The sequence below is a fragment of the Patagioenas fasciata genome, chromosome 3 (assembly GCF_037038585.1).
Source record: "Patagioenas fasciata isolate bPatFas1 chromosome 3, bPatFas1.hap1, whole genome shotgun sequence".
Lineage (NCBI taxonomy): Eukaryota > Metazoa > Chordata > Aves > Columbiformes > Columbidae > Patagioenas > Patagioenas fasciata.
The window spans coordinates 31,539,986-31,561,619 of record NC_092522.1 but is presented as its reverse complement, the minus strand read 5'-3'; the positions used below and the strand labels follow the sequence as shown (position 1 = coordinate 31,561,619).

The following is a 21,634-nucleotide window of genomic DNA, read 5'->3' as shown; positions in this document are numbered from 1 at the left end:
TGAAAATCCAAGTCACTGACTTTTCTGTGGAAGAAAAAAAAAGAAAAAACAACACTCACATGCACACACACACACAAAAAAAAAACAAACACAAAAAAACCAACCAACCAACCAACCAACCAAACACAAACAAACAAACAAACAAACAAACAAAAAAACACACCACAAAAAAACCCCACACCAAACCAACAAAATCCCAATAGTTGACTTTCCTAAGCATCATGGCTATAATACTACAATGTTCATAGCCTCTGTGTTTCATGGAAGTTACACAAAAGCTATACAATGTCTGAATAAACCATGTTTTTAAAAGTAGCATTTTGAAGCAAATATTTATTTCTGTAAATGAGTAAATTGGAAATGAATGACTAATCTAGGCATCTATCCACAGAATAAGAAGAAATGTATTTTGTGGTTTACACACAGAGGATCCCCTTCCTCACCCTCCCCTCACAGAGACCCTTAAAACATTTTCTAGTTTTTTGGTTTTATGAACAGATATCTGAAACAAAAAATTGGGAAGCACCATTGTATTTAAATAACAAAGAAGAATTCTTGTAATGTTCTCAAATAAACTGCAGCACTTTTTTCCTTAGGAAAGTACACTATATTCCTCATTGGCTTTGATTTTAACATAAATCTGAATCTTTGGAGACAGGATCACATTTAATGCCTTATGTTAATTCACCACCTACAAATGCAACTTCAAATACTTTGCCTTGGCAAGACAAAAGCTTTTTTACACTACAGGGTCTGAGGCAGTATATAGATTTAGTGCTATATCTCTCACATCCTGATTGACTGAAGATGCTTTAACTTTTTATCTGTTATAATATTAACCATAATCAGCCAGATAAAGGGGACTTTATTTCAGAGTAATTATTTATTGCAGTGGTAATTGAAAAACTGATCTCAGCAGTATTGCTTTACTATGTCTGTATTGAATAGATAATCTCACACTGTTTCTAATGCACTGAATAGTATATTTTCTGGGTTGACTGACATACTCTGCCTACTCATCGGAGGGTAAGAAATTTTCCATGGCACATTCAGTTATGTTTAATTGCAGTGAATATTGCTATAACCTTTTCACACTGTCTGAACAGAAAACCTATTTTTAATTGTACTTTATTTAAGTGCAATGGACAATTACTGCACATTTCTTTGACTGCAGAACATCAGTCTGAGCAGTCTGAGTTGTCAGCAGAGAGGTCTGCAGAGGTTCACAACACAGGAACTTTGAGAACTCAAGTGATTTAAAACCTTTCTTTAAAGTTTGGCCATGTTTTGGTGTGAGGAGAAATGTATAGAGGTAAAATCCCCATTTCTTTGGGTCAGTTTTTAGAGCTGTTCTGATATATTAATGGAAAAGAGAGACTGAAAAAAATGTCTTCAGAGTAAAATTAATAGGAAAAAACACAAAGGGAAATGAAGGGTAATTTTTCACCAACTTTAACATTAATCTCGAGCTCATTTCCTGACACCTATGCAGAACTGGAAAGAAACACTGAAAAAATTTTCAATTCTTTCCAAAATTTTACAGCAGAGGAATACAGTCAAATAACTCTAAGCATCTTATTTTGAAATAGGTCTATGTAAACCAAATTCATGACAAAGAAGGATTATATCACATCAAGTAGAAAACATCACTTTTGCCAGACATATCTCTACTATTTCGAAATGTTGTGATCTGTAGTCCTTCTTCATTTTTCATTTGCACTGGACTATTATTGACAACTGATGTCAAAGGCAATGAACTAAATTTACCCGTTGTCTGCTGTGGAATCAATTATCTGTGTGGGAATTTACACAAATGCTCTACATACGGAAGAGATAATAAACTTGAAGGGACAGCCTGAAAACTGTAGGAATGAAAAATAACAAGCTCACATCATTTTTGGGGGGGTTCTATTCTAAAATTTCAAAACTTGCCTCAAGAATTGCTCTTCTTCCAAAAGTGAAGAGCCCTTCCTCCAAATATCTACAGGATAGGTATGAATCATTCCCAGTCAGAGAAACATTTTATCTATGTGAAATTTTTTTCACTCCTTGTCTAACTTTTATTAAGAGTTCAAAACAGAAAGAGACTAATAAAATTTCTCATGGTATAAAAACCCAAGATGGACATTAAGTCCATGACAGTTTTATACATAAAACTTTTTAATCTCATTTTTGGAGATGTATCTGTCCGTTTAAACATTTCTCTGTTTCTGGAACCCGAAATTTCAAGGTAAAGTCACAAACCAACCACACAGGAACATGATGCAAGAAATTACTCAGCTATTGTTTTGAACTTTAAATGTGGTTTGGCACAGGTGATACACATACAATGCTAGAGATTTTTTCAGCACTGATTTGAAATAATCAAAAATCACTTAAACATATAACACACAGAATTGTAACTGGATTTTTCACGTATTCAAACTGACAGCGCTTGTACTTCTTAAGCTCTGTTTTCAAAGCAAAAAAATCATATCTATAGATAGATCAAGACCTATAATCTCTTCTGTACTTACCATTATTGTTCTTGTTGTATGGCTGGATGATTCTGGAAAACAAAAGAACCACAGCATATTAGAGTATTGCATTTATCCATAAAAGCCCTATTTTCTGATGCTCAGCCTGAAGGTTAAGCTGCTGCTGTTCAGGTACCACAACAAATGTATCAGAAATACAGAGATGAGAAAGATTTCTCAGGAAACGAGCATGAGAGACATCACTAGTCCTGAAAACATATGGCACACTATAGTATGCTGTTAACTGCACTCGTTCCTTTTGCTTAATTATCCTCTTCTGCAAGAAAATATAAAAATGGAAGTAATTCATAATTCATGTTTCAAGAAGTCTTTTTTTTTTTCATTTTGATTTTAACATATGGCATCATTTAACATGGAGGATTAGCTCTGCAGAAAAAAATACAAATAGTATCAGCATAATTCCATTACTATTCCCATTTCAAAAAGCTTTATAAAATTAGACAATCCTTTTCCTGAGAAATTTTGAGATTGATTCTCAGTTTGAAATTGACAGAGTATATTGAGAAGCGTAACAACCTGAAATCTTAATTATTCTCTCCTATATGATAAATCAGGTATCAGTCAGCTTCACTCACCGTTGTATTTAAAGAACATTTATAGAAGTCTTCATCCTTAATAAAATCTAATTAAAAATATATCAATACAGGTATCAATAATTTCCAATTGATATATGTTCTATAATGTGAAAACCTACCTAAAACCACCAATATTTTAGTTGTGGGCTTTTCTCCCAGTTGCCTTTTCTTCTCTTTTTTTCCCACACAAAAAATTACCTTATATAAAAATATATTTGGGTCACCAGCCCTTCAGGCAAGTTTTAAACTGGTAGTATAAAAATTAAATACTGTGACAGTCTACTGTTTCCTGATACCTGAGTATATTTGGCACTCTTACAAAGTAAGAAAAGATCACAGCAGAGTGAAGAACTCTATATTCTGATCAATTTTTATCTTCACAGTGAAGTTATTTTTGTTATTACAAGTATGTTTATTTTTTTGACATCCCAGTGAAATAACGTTTTAGGACCAGACTGTTCCTGAGAAAACACAGAGACTGCATTCATGGAGGTAGAGCCACCACTTTGCTCAGTCACAATTGCCCCAAAGTCACCCTCTCAGTTCCACAGACAAATGAAAAAGATAATATCTCCCTAAAGGGAACTGAGAAACCATCACATGTACCTGGAGGTTGTTAAATAACGTATTTTTGAAGAACACTTTACAGACATTCTTAATGCAATGCCAACAGCTGTAAAGTCTAAAATATTACCATATTGATGACCCATTAATAAAGCCAAGCAAAGAAGTGAAGAAAGGTGTTATATTTGTAGAGTAATATCCCTGTGTTATATCATTCAATAAAAACATTATCTGTTTTTTGCATATCTTTTTCTTAATTTTTATTGCTGCAGATACTGAAATATCATCTAAGTTGATAAACATCTTTTAGAAACAGCCAAGCATATCCATAAATAAAAAGCTAAAGAAAGAACAGTTTAATAAGTAGACATAGCCAAAAGATTCTAGGATCTAGCAGAGGCTGCTAATTAAAGAGTCATTGTTACTCAATTTAAACTCTTACATACTCTGATACTCAAATATTCAGGTTTTAGAACTGAGGAGACAGTGATTTCTTCCAGAAAATAATTACACCCTGAACTGGCAGGATTCTGACCAATGTTTATGCATGAACACACATCAGCCAATTCTGTGGAAAACTTTGCTTTTAATTAAGGCAACTAAGGAAGAAAGGCCGTGTTTCCAATTACAAAGGCAGTCACACAGCATTCAAAATGGTGTGTTTTACAAAAGGTCCGCACACCCATGCAACCTCCAATGTCAGCTTGAGGGCAACAGAGCTTAGTTAAACCACAAACGTCAAAACTTTGAATTTTCAGTTTTAGAATGAATTAGATTTAAATAATCGGGCTTGAATTTCAGTGAAACAGGCACCAGTGGACACTTGGTTTATAAATGAGTTCTTGAAGGCAAATGATTTTCTGCAAGGCAATAACCTGCACTTCTTCAGTAGAAAGGAAACTCCAGGATACAGAATGATTCTCCCCTTATGGCTGATGAAGCACCAGTGACGCAGATTACTCCACTTTAGACAGAAATGGTCAGACAACATCACTAACAACAGGTCTTGGTGATGTGATGCGAGTAAATCAAAGTAAATGCAACTTCAGTACTGCCAAGATGTGTAGAAGTTCATTATTGTGAAGAAACTGATAGACCAATGGCAGCCTAGGATGCTTGTATACTCTTTCTACAACATGTTTTTTTGAACCCAAAAAGAAATGAGCAGGTCGTAAAAAGAAATTTTGTCACATTAAAAGTTGCTTTATCAACCATACTAATCAATCAAGTGTTTCTCCCTGTTTACGGGCACTAGAAGATTATAAAATTTCCCACTGTAAAACCATTTAAGGTTAAATCAGAAAAAGTCCACTGCTAAAGCGTGGTGCCAACTACAGAATTATTTCAAGTTTACATATTATCCCCAAGCAACATATTAATTTTTTTTTTTTTACCTTCAGGGTTCTTCAAGTCAGGACAGAAACCACATCCTTAACACTCCAGTCCTTTTCCAGCTGTTCATGTGTTGTGTTTATACATACTATTATTTAATCAGCCTGCTGATTGGAAATTTAGTTATCTGATATTCACCCTTCTCTTTTATATTAATGGAGCCACCAACAATACCAGTGGGTGAAAGGTGCTGTTTTCTAAACCTTCCAGAATAAATATGCTTCAAGATAATGTCATTTAGACACGTGGAAAATAAAGTCAGACAGTCAATAGCAGAGGTGTTTAATGCTAGTAACACTCTCAGCTTATCATGGTGCATAAGACTATAAAGAACCTTTTCACTCAGGATGGAGAACCTTATGAAATAAGCTGGGAAAGGAAGACTATCATTATTTCTTTTCCACTTGGGTTATGAATATATATATATAAACACAGTTTGTAGCACTAGGACAAGTGACATTAGATGTTACTTCAAAAGTATCATTAAAAAAATTATATATATACATATAAATATATATATATCTTATAATCATACTGAGTTTGACTTAATTTAAGAAAGACCCTTAATCTTCCAAAACAGAAATTTGAAACACTGGAGAAACAACATACAGATGAGAAAAGCAAAAAGCACAAAATAGTACAAAATTATCATGGAGCATTTTTCCCAGCCGCAACATCTTTCCAGTTATACTGCCTAAGCAGTTTTTGAAGGTGCTTCCCCTATTGCATTACATACTAAAATTAAGAACTATTGCTCTGCAATCACAGCTTCCAAAAAATAATCAACCTATTTGACAGTAATCACACACAGAAGCACTTCCAAGTATCAACTCCAGATCCCGAATCCAGAACACGTAATTCACGAGGTAATACGCTGCTAATACTGTTACCCAACAGACAGGATTCTCTTTCTGTAACTTTAATTCTTTAAAATATTACCAGGGGAAAGTAGTGATTTCAGGAATTAGGCTCTGGTATTGTGTTTTAAATGCTAACTTAATTATAGTGTTGTTCTTATTGTTTGCTGTTTTAAGAGCTGATTTATTCTGCTAATTAGAAAGGCCAGTGCTGCTGCAACTTCATGTCTACGCATTACCTGTATCTAAAAAAAGAGACACTGATTCAGCAACAAAAATAGGGCCGTACAGCATGCAGTCCCCTTTCCTCCATATGAAATCCCACATATCTCTCTCATTCTAACCCCTGTTGTTATCAGACTTATCAGAAGCATGTGTTACACTGGTGAATACAAAGATAAAATGCTGTAATATTTTCATAAGCATTTGTTTCCTTAGCACAACAAAGTGGAAGTGATGTCTGGCACACTCAAAGTGGTGCATCAAAGTATGATTGCAATTCTAGCTTTGTGTTTTTTTCCTGAAAAAAATGTACACAAAACAGCCTTTTAAGTCCAAAGATACATTTTTGAAAGAAGGGAAAAAAAGTAAAAAGCCCCTATTCAGTTTCTAGGTTACTTCCACCCTTGGAAATAACTCGCATTTCAGAAGATGCAATAGGTCTGAGAACTACAGTTGAATGGATATATTCTTTTTACTTTTGCAAAAGAAAAGCAATCATTTTCTATATTTTAAAAGCCCGCAACACAGTGGTACGCTATGCTCATGTTTAAGAACAGTTGCTTCTCAGAGGAAATTCAAGGAAACGTGTTTGCAGAAATGGTTTTGCTCCTCCTAGGTTCTCATGTAACCAAATCCATCACACAAAAGTCACACCGCTTACCTTTATCCACTGAAAAAATACTCTGCAGTTTCAGAAGACTTCGGACAGCATGGAAAGACGTTCTTTTATTTTTAATCAAAGAACTTCAAATACTTGGAAGATAATTGTAATGTGAATTCAATGTAGGCAAATGATGACCACACATTTATCATTAAAAGATAATAAATAATTTTATCTACTTTAATAAATACTGGGCAAAAATATTTCTCTTCTATTTTTTGGACAAAAAGAACACAGATTTCAATATTTTCCTCCTTGCTGACTATTTTTCATGTTAAGCCACAATGTCACTTGCATTACTGTGGGTGGAAGGATGAAGACCAAACTGTGGAGGGGGGAAATCATCAGCTCACTGTAACTAACTAAAGGAAGAACATTGGTTTATGACTCAAAAATTTAAACAGAAAAAAAAATGGTTTGAGACATGCAAACATGAGACGCAGTAACTTATTTCTGTAAATGACTGACAATGTCAGCGGTACGCCCTGGGCTAATTAAGGACTGCGTAATTTTCCAGGTACATAATCTGGTTGCTCTGGAGATTGTCATTGGTTCATCATCTCCAGTACCATCATTTGTAGCCTTGCAAAAACAAGTGGATATACTGACCACAGAAATGCAAGCTTTAGAGCATTTTAGTTTGCTACTAAAGACAAAAGAAATTGGCTACTCTTGTGCAAGTTGCAAAAATTAAAGGTAAAAAAGTTGTTTGGTTCATCCCCTGAGGGTCAAAAATGGCGCTAACAACTTTATACAGAAAGGCACGATGAAGCTCTTACTATAAAGCTTTTCATATCATGGCATGAATAAACACTCCGAGTAATACATATTGGGATAAAACTAAGAGTCATAAACACCCTTTTTATAGTCCTTCACTTCTCCAGTAGATAACAGTAACACAACACCAGTTTTCCCAGAGAGATCTGCTTTCCATGCTCACATTTCCATCAACATCAGTGCACACATTTCAGTAAGAGATCTGTAGCAAAACATTTCAAAACATTTGCTGGCTATACAAAGGATGTGCATGCCCAAAGTAAATTTCAGAGGAAAAACTGTGGAACAATAGATAACTTTTATTTCTCACGTTTGGAAAGAGTGGGTATAAACAATTCAATATTAATCACACTTCGTGTTTCAGCAAGGAACAAACAGTAAAAGTGGATTCCCATAGCTTATTTAACGTGTCTCATCTCTCCTCTTTCAGCTGGAAATCACTGGTATGTAAAAGAGGTTTTATAACAATTTAGGTAGGTTTACAGTTTATTACTATGTAAGAGAAAATTTAAGGTTTAGTTTTTAAAGTAATGGAGTGCCAGATGTTTTCTGGTATGTGTTTCATGATGCTAGCCTGCTACCACAGTAGAACATTTCCATCTCTACTGAAAAATAGTGTTGTGACAACAACGACCAGACATCTTCAAGGAAAAAAACAACTCCCTCTGCTGAGATATTCCATCCTAGAGTGAAAACTTCGTCACTCACATGTACTTTCATATAGGGTTACATGAAGTTAGTCATAATGAAGCACGTATTAGAATTGTTTACTCTGTTTCAAGAAAATTTGGGGCAGGAAAGGCTCCTGTCTTCCCTGCTTGTCAGTTAGGTTATGTTTATTTTCACGTGTTTGTCCAAGGGGAGTTTCGAATTCCCCTGGGAAAACAGGAACGAAATACAAGGCTTTCTTCCTTGTTTATCTCCTCAATAGCCAATGCTATTAGTCATAACCAGAGAGAGAAGGGTTGACCAAAATAGCATCTATGAGAGAAGGTACATTTTTTGAGGTCTTTCTCCCTTTGTCAATTGCTTATGTCAACTTTCTCATCTTGATGTGCCAGAGATGTGCAGGTTCCTAGGAAAACGGGCCCCAAAATAGCTGTCTCCTTCTTAGATACAACCACTTCCAGAAATCTCACTGTTAAAAGAATCCTCTTGAAGGCATCAGAACACCTCAGCCTGAAATACAGCAGGAAAGGTCTGGGCAGGGGAAGAGAGGAGGAGGGTCAGGGCTGTTGACTGAAGTCTCCAGATGTGAACAATCTGTCCTGTCATTTCTGCCCACAAGTCATGGAAATGGTATCAATGGGTACAGACTGATTTCTGTTGCTCATTAGTGACATTAATATCTTGGGTATCCTGTGGATATTCTGGTTATGATGCATGTAAAAGTAAGGAAATGCCTGCCAGATGACAAGAGATTATTTTCATGTAAAATACCTTTACCTGATCTTTCCAAATATTATACGGAAAATTATCATTACTCACCCTGCCAAAACAATAGCCTGACGTGAAACTTGACTACTTAGATGTACGGTTGCTCACAGTTAAGCGGCTTGTAGATGAATGTAATTGCTCAGAATAATTTCAGACACTGTAATTAAAAGATCAGGTTAAAAAAAATCTACAAAGCACTTTACAGTCACACCTAGATCTTCCCATTGTCAACTCCAGTCATAATCTGGATACACGTAACATTCTGCAATGCCGTGATTTTCTGAAGACAAGAGTTTTCCGCTTTGAAAGAGGCTGTCTTCACTGCTGAGAACCAGTTAAATATCTTGTGTTGACTTTATTTTCAGCAACGATGGAAATTCTGCATCTCAGAATAGCTAAAAGCACCAACACGCATATTACACAAAAACTCCCTAAAGCACTGCAATTTTTTTCCAGACTGAAAAAAAACCCCAAACTTTCTGGCATTTTTCATTCCTCCTACAGAATGCAAGATTTACTGTTGTCTGAAAATAAAAATGTAAACCACTTTTCTAAGACCACTCAGAAAATGTCTTCCTCCTGCAATAAATGACACAAACAACTACAAGATCTTCCCTCTGTCCAGTTGCAATAAACAATGCATAAGCAGTGCAATTTTATTTATGTGTCTGCCTTACCCATTGTTTCATGGATACAGCTACATCTCTCAGCCACCAGTGACTGGCAAACAGCTCAGTTAATAGCAAGATATCAGGGCACAAACCGCACCATTTATGAAGAGATAAATGAGCTCCCTCATCATTCACCATAAAGAGCAACAGAACTCAGAAATGAAAGACTGTTCATATGTGCAAAAATGAAAGGGAAACTTGGGTGGCATTGGCCAAAATCAAGACTCAAACCAACATAACTCCCTAAGAAATAATAATGTTCTTGTTTATGCTCTTAAAAGCATTAAACCAAATATTAATGATGTTTCTCAAAATCTTCCCCCACGCCCCTGTACAGGCATAAAGAAGTGCCATTTCCTTATTACACTGCTTTATTTCTGAGACAATAATTATTATTTTGTTAATAACAAATTCTGTCAAAATATGGCACTCAACTCACCAAGGCAGTAAGACTGACTTTAAATATGCCAGTCTAAATATACATTTACACAAGTCTCAGTGACATTTACTTGAATGCTGTAAATTATTGTATATCTTAAATTAACACACTTATATGGCATGTTTATGACAAATTTGTAGTAGTGTTGAAAAAAAAACACAAAAACAAAACAACCTGAACATGCAGACATTTCTTATGTAAATAACATTAATAAAACAGCAAGACTTAATATAAGCCCACTGTGCTCCTTTTTGTTTGTTCATTTCATCAAAGCATTGATTGAAAGACAGAACAGATCATCTGCATAGCTGGCTTTCTGCATACCGTTAATTGACAAAATGCAATAAGCCCTGCAACGATCAATAGTATTTAGGAACCAGAAGAGCTTTTTAGTACATTTATAGTAACAAAAAACTCTAGAGGTTGGCAAAACCTTTCATTGCACAACTAGCACACTGTGGTCTGTGCAATTACACAGAAACCACCACTTCCCAAGTTGATCTGGTCACGGAGCTTTGGCTGCGTACTGCAAAGAAGCTGGAAAATTACAGCCCCAAAATGTATTTGATATTTACCAATAATCAGAGAAGGGGTTAAATGGTAAATATCAAAGGAAATAGTTTTTAAGTCAAAAGGAACAGAGGATCTATGCTATTGAGTATCATTACTACTCGTTTGTTGCTTTTTCGTTGCAGTTTATTTACACTTTGCAAGCTTTAATTAAAGACAAGAGCTAGCATAAGAACTGAAATAGACCCTTTTAAATACTAAAATAGCTATTTTTACACTAACAAAATACAGATTTCAGTTCTTTCGGATATATGCTTTCCAGAAGGTTATGTTTTCCCAGAAAATAGATAAGCAGAAATTGTTATCTCCAAAAGCAATGACTTTCAGTTCTCAATGCTAATTTTTCAAATTAGATATTCCTTTGTGCAAATTGCCTTAACACAGTTAGCTGACTGTTTGATACAAACTAATCAGTGTGGGTAATGACTGGTTTTATAAACTCTTCACTTGGAATACACATACTAAGTAGAAGAAAATACATAAATACTTCCAAGCATGCCTCCTTATAGGAACACTATAATAACAATATTTCCCTTGAACTTGTTGCTACAGCCCTCTCTGCAGTAGAAATGTAACATCATCGTTATTTCCAGGTGAAAGTCGTTCATCACTTAAAGCTCCTGTGGGGACTTCAGTCTAATGGCCAGTACTCGTTCACCCTCCCACTCATTAAGAACCAGACCATCCCTGCAGAACTTCAAGCTCAAAAGCTGCCGTGGAAATTCAGCATTTATGGCTATGCCAATCAACGGCATCATCTTTTTATCTAAGTAAAGAGTCACTTGGTTTCCATCTTGGTCCACCCAACAGCTCGTGTTGCCACGCACATCATCTGCCTACAGTGCAGCGGCTGTTTGCACATTGAGCAGAATACCAAACCATCCTCTCTTCTCTGGACACTAAATGTCCACTTTTTGTCACATTATGCAGTGATTTCTATTTAAGCATTATTAACTGTACAGCAGATCTTTTCACTGCAAGATACAAATAGCATTGGCAACGACAGAGAAACACAACCATTATGAGAAGATGACGGATAACAGATCATGTTCTCCTTCCTGTATTTGGAATACTATTTCTGTTAGCTTGTCTAAAAGGAGAGTCCTCCTCATTTCTACCTCAACCTATTCTGTGAAGTATGAAAACAGCCACCTCTTTCATGGAGATCATGTCCTAAACAGTCTATTTCAGAGCCTAACTTCTTTCAGATTTCTAATCTCAACAACCTTACTCCAATACAGAACAAATAAGCTAATGGTTTACAGAAGTTACATCTCACAAAAGGAGAGTTCAGGAACACAGGTATTTCTTTTATGTGCAAACAAATGACATCCTGTTGGATTCTCCTCTTATTTGGGCACGAGGTAAAATTGTTCACAGTTCCAGTTGAAAATCTTTATTTTGGTAATAATTTAAAATGTATTTAAAAAAAAAATGTAGTACAGAGTCACTTCTCAAAATAAAAGAGTATTTGAGATACAAATTTCCATCCTCTTTTTTTTCTTTTTGCGCAGGTTCGTATCTGCTCTCCATTTGTACCATACTGTAATGAAGTGGCTGCATACATCAGGTTTAAACATCACCTCTGGTGCTGCACATGTGCAGGAAGAGCCTCCCCTGTACTTCTGTGACACAACCTTTCCCACCTCCTCTGCACTGGTATAAATGCAGGGACAGTCGCTTTTCTAAGGAGCTCCCACCTTCCATCAGTCTCTAGTGCCAGGACTGCTCACTGTTTCAACTGACCCTGCGACACCGGTCTTGGGATCCAAGATATCAAGAGCTATTTTCCCTCTATTACCAATCACAGTGTTGAGAATATGGACTAGGCTGTGTCTAGAATTTACACATTAGCCAAAAGATTGGCTGTAAACTAGCAGGTCCAGTATTTAGCAATTTATCTATGTATCAAGTAATTTCACACAGAGTGATTCAAATGGTCTTGCATATCTCTGCAAAATATTTCTTAAAATAAAAATGCAATGCAATAAATCAAAATAAAGCATTTGTTGCATCTCAGCCTTCACTAAATTTGGTTTTTTTTCTTGTTCTTTTATACCACGATTAGTAAGAAAAATGGTAAAAGTAGTTTTTGTAAAAGGTTGCATTGCTATTTCCATGTTCAATGAATAAACATCACCATTCACTGCAATAAGGATCAATGTTATAAATATGCTTTCCATATCTTACATTTCTGTCTGTCTGTACCCCCTTATTTAATGTCATCTCAGGTCCACAGAAAGTTTTGCAATTCAGAGACTTAAAGAATATTCCTTCTATAATCCTTCACATACCATCAAGACCATTATGATGGCTGTAGTTTCTTTTTCCCAAAATACTTAGTGAAGAGTGATTGGGAGGGGCAAGCAGTCGTTTTGCACTTGGACTTTGAAGGCTTGGTGTTGACCTGATTACATTGGGTTTCACTGCAGGATGAATCTCTGTTTGAGACAAAAGAGAGAGAGAGATTGTAAATACTTGATTTTAAATAAATAAATAAATAAATAAAATAGCCTATTCAACATATTAAATTTACATTTGTATTTTCAGTGAAATTTTCTTCAGCATGAGAGTGTTTACAGGAGCTTGAATAACAATTGGTGCATGTCTTCATACCTACAGTTCCCCCAAGAAAAACCTCTATTTCCCTTTAGATTGCCCAGCTTTGATAGTATGGTGTAGATGCGTAAGGATTTCAGAGATTGAAGAGATAATACAAATCAATCTGAAAAAGGTCTATGTTTACATTTTCCTGCCCTTTGGAGGTTTGTATTGCAGCTACACACCTGTAGATCTTCAGCAAGAAAATAAAAGCATTTTACAATAGGGAAATCACCTCAATGCCTCAAGCTATTCAATTTTTTGTCACAATAACAAGCTCTGAAGGATCTTCCCAAACACAAATGACCAGGGAGTTGACCACAGAAGGGCTCTGAAGCTGAAACTACCTCAAAACTTCAGCAGGAATAGAAAAATCATTAAGAGTGTTCCTTAAAATCATTAAGTTCAGTTCTCCAGGTACTGCCAGACTCCCACGCAGAATCATTATGGGGGGGTTTCAAATAACCCCAAGTATCTAATACAGTTCACGAGGCAGTATTATTTTGGAGGAGGAAGAAAGGTAAGAGGCAGTGAAATGCTTCTGGCCAGCACACTTCAGGGTAGTAGCTGCCATATTTGCCAAAAGTTGATATCATTGTATGGAAATTTCTCAGATAAAACCAAGAAAAAGAAGCCTTAGCAGAGTCTGCTTGTCCTTCACCAGGAACTTGCTGAATTACTTACTCCTATCACATATTTGGGTTCAAAATGTCACCACTGTGTATGTCCTTGGACAGACCTGAATTTGTGAGGGAAGCCAGGCCGCCTGGACAAAGGTGCCCATCCCTCCAACACAGCTGCGGGGCACTGCATCCCAGCATTGCACAGGCTGTGAGGCGTTCGCAGCCCAATTTTGGCCAGACACCTGATTTCCCCATGGAGCAGAAGAGACCTCTGGACTGAGACCATGAGGGCAGAGGGGCTGGGAGATGGATCTGGAGAGTCAGCTGTCCAAGGGGAGCAGAATCATAGAATGTCCTGAATTGGAAGGGAGCCACAAGGATCATCGAGTCCAACTCCTGTCCTTGCATGTGACAACTCCACAGTTCACTCCATGTGTCTGAGGGTGCTGTACAGTCTCTTCTTGAACACTGTCAGGCTTGGGGCTGTGACACCTCCCTGGGGAGCCTGTTCCAGTGTCCACCACCCTCTGGGGGAAGAACCTTTTCCTAATGTCCAACCTGAATCTCCCCTGGCACATCTTCCTGACATCCCCTCGGGTTCTGTTGTTGGTCTCCAGAGAGAAGAGATCAGCGCCTGTCCCCCCTCCTCCTCCTCTTGTGAGGAAGCCATAGCTGCCAATAAGGTCTCCCCTCAGTCTCCTCCAGAGTACGATCAGTAGACAAAAATTAAGTTCTTTCTCATTTGTAGCCCGGGTTTGCACCTCCCAAAGAGTGCTTCTTTCTGCTCTTCTGTTTATAAAATAAAGCACAGATGCTGGGAACATGCAAAATCATTTTAGATGAGGCCAGGTACCCAAGGAGGAGGCCCTCCATCCACTGCTATTCACAACTATCACACAGGAGAAACAGAAACCATTGCACAAAGCCTCCTGCAACAGCAGAACTTTTCCTCTTTCAGAAACACCAAGGGACCCTGACACGCAAGCGCTCACCGGACTGGCCTCAGGCTCTCACTGCCTCACAAGCCTTCATACACAGCCTGCAGGTGCCAAATCCTGCACCGCAACTGGGGACCAGCCATGGCTGCAGGGAGGGCTGGGGGTGCCACCATAACAGTCACGACAACCTTTAAAAGGCAGAAATAGAAAGGTGGTACCAGTCAAACACTTTAATTAGTGTCCACACAGGTGGAAAGGAGCAGGACAGCCACAATGACCCGGTCAAGCTGTACTGGGAACCGCATGCCAGGAGGAGACAATGCCAATGACTTTCATATTTGAAAAGACTTTGCTTAATTGTTACCACTGCTTTGGTCAGAGCTTGCAACCATAGTCTCAAAGCATGAACACCCTCATCCAAGATGTTTCAAGAGGGTCAGATTAGAAAGAGTGGAGTAGGGCAACGCACTGGGCCAGCATTAGAATAACACAGAAATAGGGCGCAGCTAAATTGCCTGAGAGCAGTCCTGTAGATTTGTGTGTGCATGTCAAGGCTAGTTTGATGTTACCGATCTTCTCACCACTTCAGATGAGAGCTTTTTACTACCATTCACCACAGTACTCATCTGCTTTTTCAAATAAAAGAGTTTAGGAACACTAAGCTCCCAACGGATTACCTGGCATGGCCCTTTTTTCATGTTATGGAGAACAAATGCCTATTTTGCTTCTTTACTGAAATGGGAACAGAAGCATGCTTAATGTTATGAGCACTACTGACTGCTGAAACAAAACTTTAGGCTGAAATAGAAAGGTTTGTTGCGTTTGCTGATTGAATTTTGGATTCCAAAAGGCTCATTTGGCAATCTGCTCCAATTTTCCGAAAGAAATTATTAATTTTCAGGTCTAATACCAAGAAAATATCACCTTATTTGCCAAAGACCTCCAGCAACATCCACAATAATCCCAGCAGCTGGATCAACATCTGAGAACACTTAAAACCCTGCCATCTACAGTGTATAGGAAATGTAATTTTATATTTTCAGGATGAGTGAAGAGTTCTAGAAAGAAGCATTTCCTTCCTTCAACTTTTCTTCAGCATGGACGCTACTAATCCCCCATTAGTTTACCTCAAAGGCTGTCTTTCCTCTTTCTGCGGTAAAGGAAGGTAGCAAGACCAAGCTCCCCTTTTAAGTTCCAGAAAGGAACTTAAACAGCTAGGACCACTTCTCAATGGGTTGAGTCCTTCCTGACTCCCTGACAATCCCATCATATTACAGTATTATGGCATAATAGTAATTATGGATCTTTTAATTCCTGCTATTACCATTGCTCAGTACTTCACTGAAAATCCTCTAGCCACCAGCACTTTCTGCTAATTCAGAAATCTAACTGTAACATCCAGATAACCCTATCCCTTTCAGTTAAACAACAAATAACCATTCAGCCAGATTCAGACTGTATAATAATTTCTGAAATAAAAATCAAACATGAGTAAGAAACCTGAACTACATATTAGGAACCTCTTTTTTATAAGACCAGGTTGCAGCCTCAAACAGGTAAATAGCAATAACAACTCTAAAAATGTCTTCCATTTCAATTAATGTCACTAGGTTAAAAAAAAATTATAATAATAACCCAAGAAAAAAAAAAAGAAGTCTCCTACTGAGTGCCTTAAGTAAGCATCTTGGATGTAATTACTCCTACATTTACACGGTCCTAAAATTACTCTTGGCCCTTTGAAGGCAACTGTGAGGCTGATGTGGCCCCCGGTGAAAATGAGTCTGACACCCCCAATATAGGGCATGTAATTAGCCACGGGTTCACCTTAGGTGGTTTGCTCAGTAAGCACAGCAATGACAGAAGACACTAGAGGGGATTATCCCCAGATCCCTGCAGGACAGTGACTGTTTTTAATGCTGAACCTACCTCATCTGTGGAACCGACAGCCAAAAAGCAGAACAGGGATAAAGGGACACAATGACCGAGGATGTGCAGGGCACCAAAATCCTCTCTGCCTTACCAACAGGGCTGAGAACAGCAGCACCCTGGGAGGCACAGTTAACTATATTACAGTAAATGTCTGTGGGAACTGCATGGAAGAAATTTCAAACAACAAAATGCCTCCTGTATAAGCTACAAAATTAGAGTTAATACTAAATTTTGTAAGAAAAAGTAATGCAAGCACTACTTATTCACTGGAACATGCAAACAAACATTCCGAACAAATAAAAAAACATCATGAACTAAATTGAAAACCCCACCAAGTCAGATAGCAAACAAAAAAATATTTTCTAGCCATCCTTACATAGCTCATTCAGATGCACGTCTGTAACTACGCTGGCTACACTTCATATTCCTGCAACACATACTATTTACCTTCAACCGTAGTAAGATAACTTTGCTTAGCATTTGACAGCATGGGAAGTGGACTCTACAGATATCTGGTATATTTTAGCACTGTAATCTCCTACAAAACCTTCACCCAAGTAGACATAACGCTATCTGACACTGTTCATCCTTTCACTTCCAACAAACCTACAGACTTATGCTCCCAGAAGTATCAAGACAACCCCTCGCTTGCTAAATAACATGGCACTAAAAACATGTGCTATCTTCCAAGATTACACCTGTTGCCATTTCTTCCTTTGACTGTACAGACGGAGTCAGCCCGATGAACCATCTGCCTCCTGCCAGATTGTCCCCTTGCAACCACAGCCCCACCGGGTCAATCAAAGCAGTCCTCTCCTCCTTCACCAGAATGACAATGTACACAACAAACACAGCTGGGATGCCCACAGGAAATTATCACTGGCTTTTTTCTTAAACTCCAGGGCACAAGGAATCAAAACTCAGTGAGAGTGGCTATAATTCTTCATTACCCACTTTTCGAAGTTTGGATTTTGTTAAAATTGATGTTCTGGAAGAACAGTACAGCTCATTAATAGCTGAATTCTATTTCAGTAAGTCAATAAACTATTATTGTTTGCTTCGCTCTAGTATAAAAAAAAATCCTCACGTTGATTGAACTTTTGAGCAAAACATCTAGACTGACTTCTACCCTCAGCTTCACTTCTGACGAATGGCATTAATAGAGTTCAGAATTATTCACTGCTTCTCTGATCAATGGTTTCATTTCTATATTTGAGGACTAATAAAAAGCCTCTGGGGTATCTCAGCTCTTATGACTGTGTAAATATTTAATGGTCAGTAGTGGTTCCTTGCAAAGAGGACAATTTTAATTTTTTTAATAAGGAATCACAATTACTAAAATTTCTCCTCTCTCCCTTATCTTAGGTGAGTTCATCATCGTCTTGGCTGTGATTTCAGCAGAGATTTCACCGTATCTTTTAAAACTCTGCCATCAAATTAAAAGAACAGTGTCTTAGTGTGACTGAGGTCTCCTCCTTTTAAATACGTAGAAGTATTACAAATAGATTCCAGGGGCACAGTAGAGCAGCACTGAGCATACTGAGAATCTCTCCTTTGAGTGCCTTTTTTAAAAATTTAGACTACCAGTCTATTTTTCATGTTCTAAATTACATCAGTTTTCACTCTGCCATTTTAAACCAGTATCAGAAGGCCTTCAGCCTACATCTTGCAAGTCCAATCATGCAGTTTCGCAACTGACAGCAGACCAGAATTTCTATTAATTTTAGTTTTCTTGTTACTAAAAGCATAAGTCTCTCATTCTATGCATATAGAATTTTTTAGTATCAGTACACGGTGAACATTCGTTTGGTTTGTTATTCTCTGGATACGCACCTAAATAGCCAATGATACACGACAGTGGTTTTCTGGTGCTTTTTATCTTCAGAGGATTTCCAGCAAGTTCAAAGTGTCGATCTGCATCTGAGAATTTTAAAGAATAAAACTCAGTTTAAATATTTACCATGTCAAATATAATTAGGATGCACCAACCAGTTTCTGATTTGCATTTTTGCCACAAATGTATTTTTTTCCTTTTAGCACATGTTCTTTTTTTCATCAGCGCTAATAACGACGGCTATTTAAAGGCAGGCCGTGTCCTCATGCAAGTGATGTCATGTTGGTTTTTAAAAGTTAATGCAGATTGTAACACAAATTTTATTGCAATTTTTGCTTAAAAAGGCTTTTTTGGAGACAGCTAGGCAAATGAAACACAGATGAAAACATGAGTACTAAAATAAAAGCTCCTCCAACTATTAAAAATAATCCACACTGAATTCTTCATTGCTTTCTACAAGCTTGTCTGCCTTGAAATGAGGTAATGGAGGTAAGAAGGATTTAAAGTTGGGACCACTGATTTGTCATGTCTTGCTCTCATGATATGGTGATCCATATATTTCTTAATAAGCAACACAGAACATGTGGGCTATCATGGGAACATGAAGCTTAAAAAAACCAAAACCCAACAAAAAATCACCAACAACCAAACCAAACAACCCTTTACCATAAACTTTTGAACAAAGTTGTCAATTGTAAACAAGTATGACAGAGCTCAAAGGTCTCAAAGATTGTAACTTCCTACAAAGTAAATGAAAACAAGCAGGTCAGTAACCACCTCAAATTTGATGCTACAACTGCAAACTCACACCTTTAAAGGTACTGCGAATACACAAGCAGAGAACCTGTTTGAATGCTCTACACACAAAAGTGTTCCTATGAAGAGGTTCAGGCGTAGATAGCGCAGTCAGTCGACCTAAGGCAAAAATTCACTAAAATTTACCAGGTTTCAGTAAATCGTTTCCAGACTACCAGAACTGTACCATCTTCTCTTTTTTTTAAACTACTCAGAACAATTTGCTTATCTGTCTTCCAAGGCACATAAGTAATCCCCATATAGAGCTTCCAGTATCCCTAGAACATAGGTTTTCCCTGTTGTACAAAACTATGTTCATATGTTGATTGTGTAGATCTAGAGTTCTCTCACATAGAATTACTTCCCACATATACATGCCTATATGTACACCTTTCTTTGTATAGGTTTCACAGATGCACATGCAGAACTGCATTTTCTAACAAGCTTTACAGGAGGTAAGTATTACAAACAGAGTATAGTAATTGTGATTCTACTTTGTCTCCACCTTATGTGTTACCAAAATGCTCGGGCTTGCTTCATTCCTGCAAGCAAGATGGAGTACACAGTCATACGAAGAAGGTAAGACACTATATGGAACTATTTACAATGCATTCTCTTCGTTTATTTTATCTAGCTCTGCGCAAAAATCATGTAGGTCACAAAATCAGCAATGACTGAAGTATTTCAGTACGCTCACAGGTGTCTCAATGGATCAGACAATGCACAACTTACTTCAATATATTAAGAAATCTACTTGAAATTCTGGAAGTGCCGGCTGGTATCTGGGCAGCCCAAAGGTTCCAAAGCCCTGATGCTGTATACATGAAGTACTTTATTATTTTATCTTAATAATAAAATATACTGTTCTCATCGAAAAAAAAAAATGCACTGAACCTGGTGCCCAGAATATTTTTAATATTCCACAATGCTTGAAATATTTTAAGTCACAGAGTAGAACGGTGTGTCTCCACAGTCTCCCTTAGTAAAATAAGCACAGACTACACAGCATGTATTTTATAGTTACTCTGGGAACAGCAAAGCATCGTCTAAGAAGTAATTATGAAAAAAAATTTCCATCTATGTCTTCACTGTAAAAAACGACATTGAATCATGCCAAGATATTCATATACTGACTGAGAATACAGACTGCAAAGAGAACACAGTTGCCATGCCTGAGGCAAAGTATGTTCACCTAAGGTACTATGTGGGTATTCCAAAGCACACCTATCTATTAAAGTAGTTAAATATGTTTAACAGCAGCAAACTTCAATCCACAATATAGTACACCTATAAAAAGTATCATAAAGATTATGATCTTTATGCACTACATACAGAAAAACACAAAAGTTAGATCATGCATCACGCTCAAGTGTAAAAACATTGAATGAAATTTAGGTACAAATTTGGCAAAAACAAAACTAAAACCAAGTCCTAAAATCAAATATGGGCTTACATGTAAATGCTAAAATTCTCAGTGAGATCAGTGAAACAGTGGAGAAACAGCTATGAGGAAAAAAATATTAAAATCCAATAATTTGAGTATTATATTTGACAGTGTATTTTTTTAAACATTTCGAAGGGAGAAAGTGTGCTAGTGCCTGTAGCAATATGAGATGATAAAGGTATGAGGAAAACGCACAAGGAAGATGAAGGCATGGCAGAGAAGCTGAATTAATCCTCTGCATCAGTGTTCACTGCACATGAGGTTCACTTCCCAAATCCTTTTACGAGTAGAGTGTGAGAACAGTGTCATACCTAAGTGTCCATAGGAAATATTTCAAAACAAACTGGTTAATGAATAAAAACAAGTTACCAGGAGTAGGTGGAATGCATCCAAACAGAAACTGCTGAGCACACACGCTACTGGTGTTTAACTAACTCTTAAACTGCTCTCGGTTCAAGGGAACAAAACCACAGCAAACGTGATAACATTCTTCAGTAAGCAGGTCTGCAGACTGGCAAAAGGGGTGAACTATTAATAGAGAAGAACAGTTAAATACGCAAACATCAAGGGAGCCAAAAATGACCTTGTCAAGGGAAAACATGTTTAATGTGTTCACATTATGCCACAGTGTGTCCTTGCAGCAAGACAGACCACTCCAGGTTGGACATCCTGGCCTGAGGGCAGGCAGCAGGGCGAGGGAGCAGCCCTTCCCCTCTGCCCTCCCAAAACCACATACGGACCCTGCGCTGGGTTCTGGGATCCCCACCA

At 37.4% G+C, this 21,634-nt stretch overlaps 1 protein-coding gene across 6 annotated transcripts in view; it reads right to left on the bottom strand.

The window, feature by feature from the left end:
- MTA3 (metastasis associated 1 family member 3) overlaps window positions 1-21,634 on the bottom strand; it is a 131,288-nt gene that overhangs the window by 27,299 nt on the left and 82,355 nt on the right. For 4 of the 6 annotated variants that reach the window (XM_071806052.1, XM_065835383.2, XM_071806051.1 and 1 more), the window contains exons 15-17: window positions 18,627-18,713; window positions 12,997-13,143; window positions 2,517-2,548 (exon numbers count right to left, since the gene is read on the bottom strand). In XM_071806052.1, coding sequence (XP_071662153.1) covers window positions 2,517-2,548; window positions 12,997-13,143; window positions 18,627-18,713 — 266 coding nt within the window. Of the gene's footprint in view, window positions 1-2,516; window positions 2,549-9,117; window positions 9,180-12,996; window positions 13,144-18,626; window positions 18,714-21,634 lie in introns of those variants that run through there. The other 2 variants (XM_071806053.1, XM_071806055.1) reach the window with 2 other exon arrangements.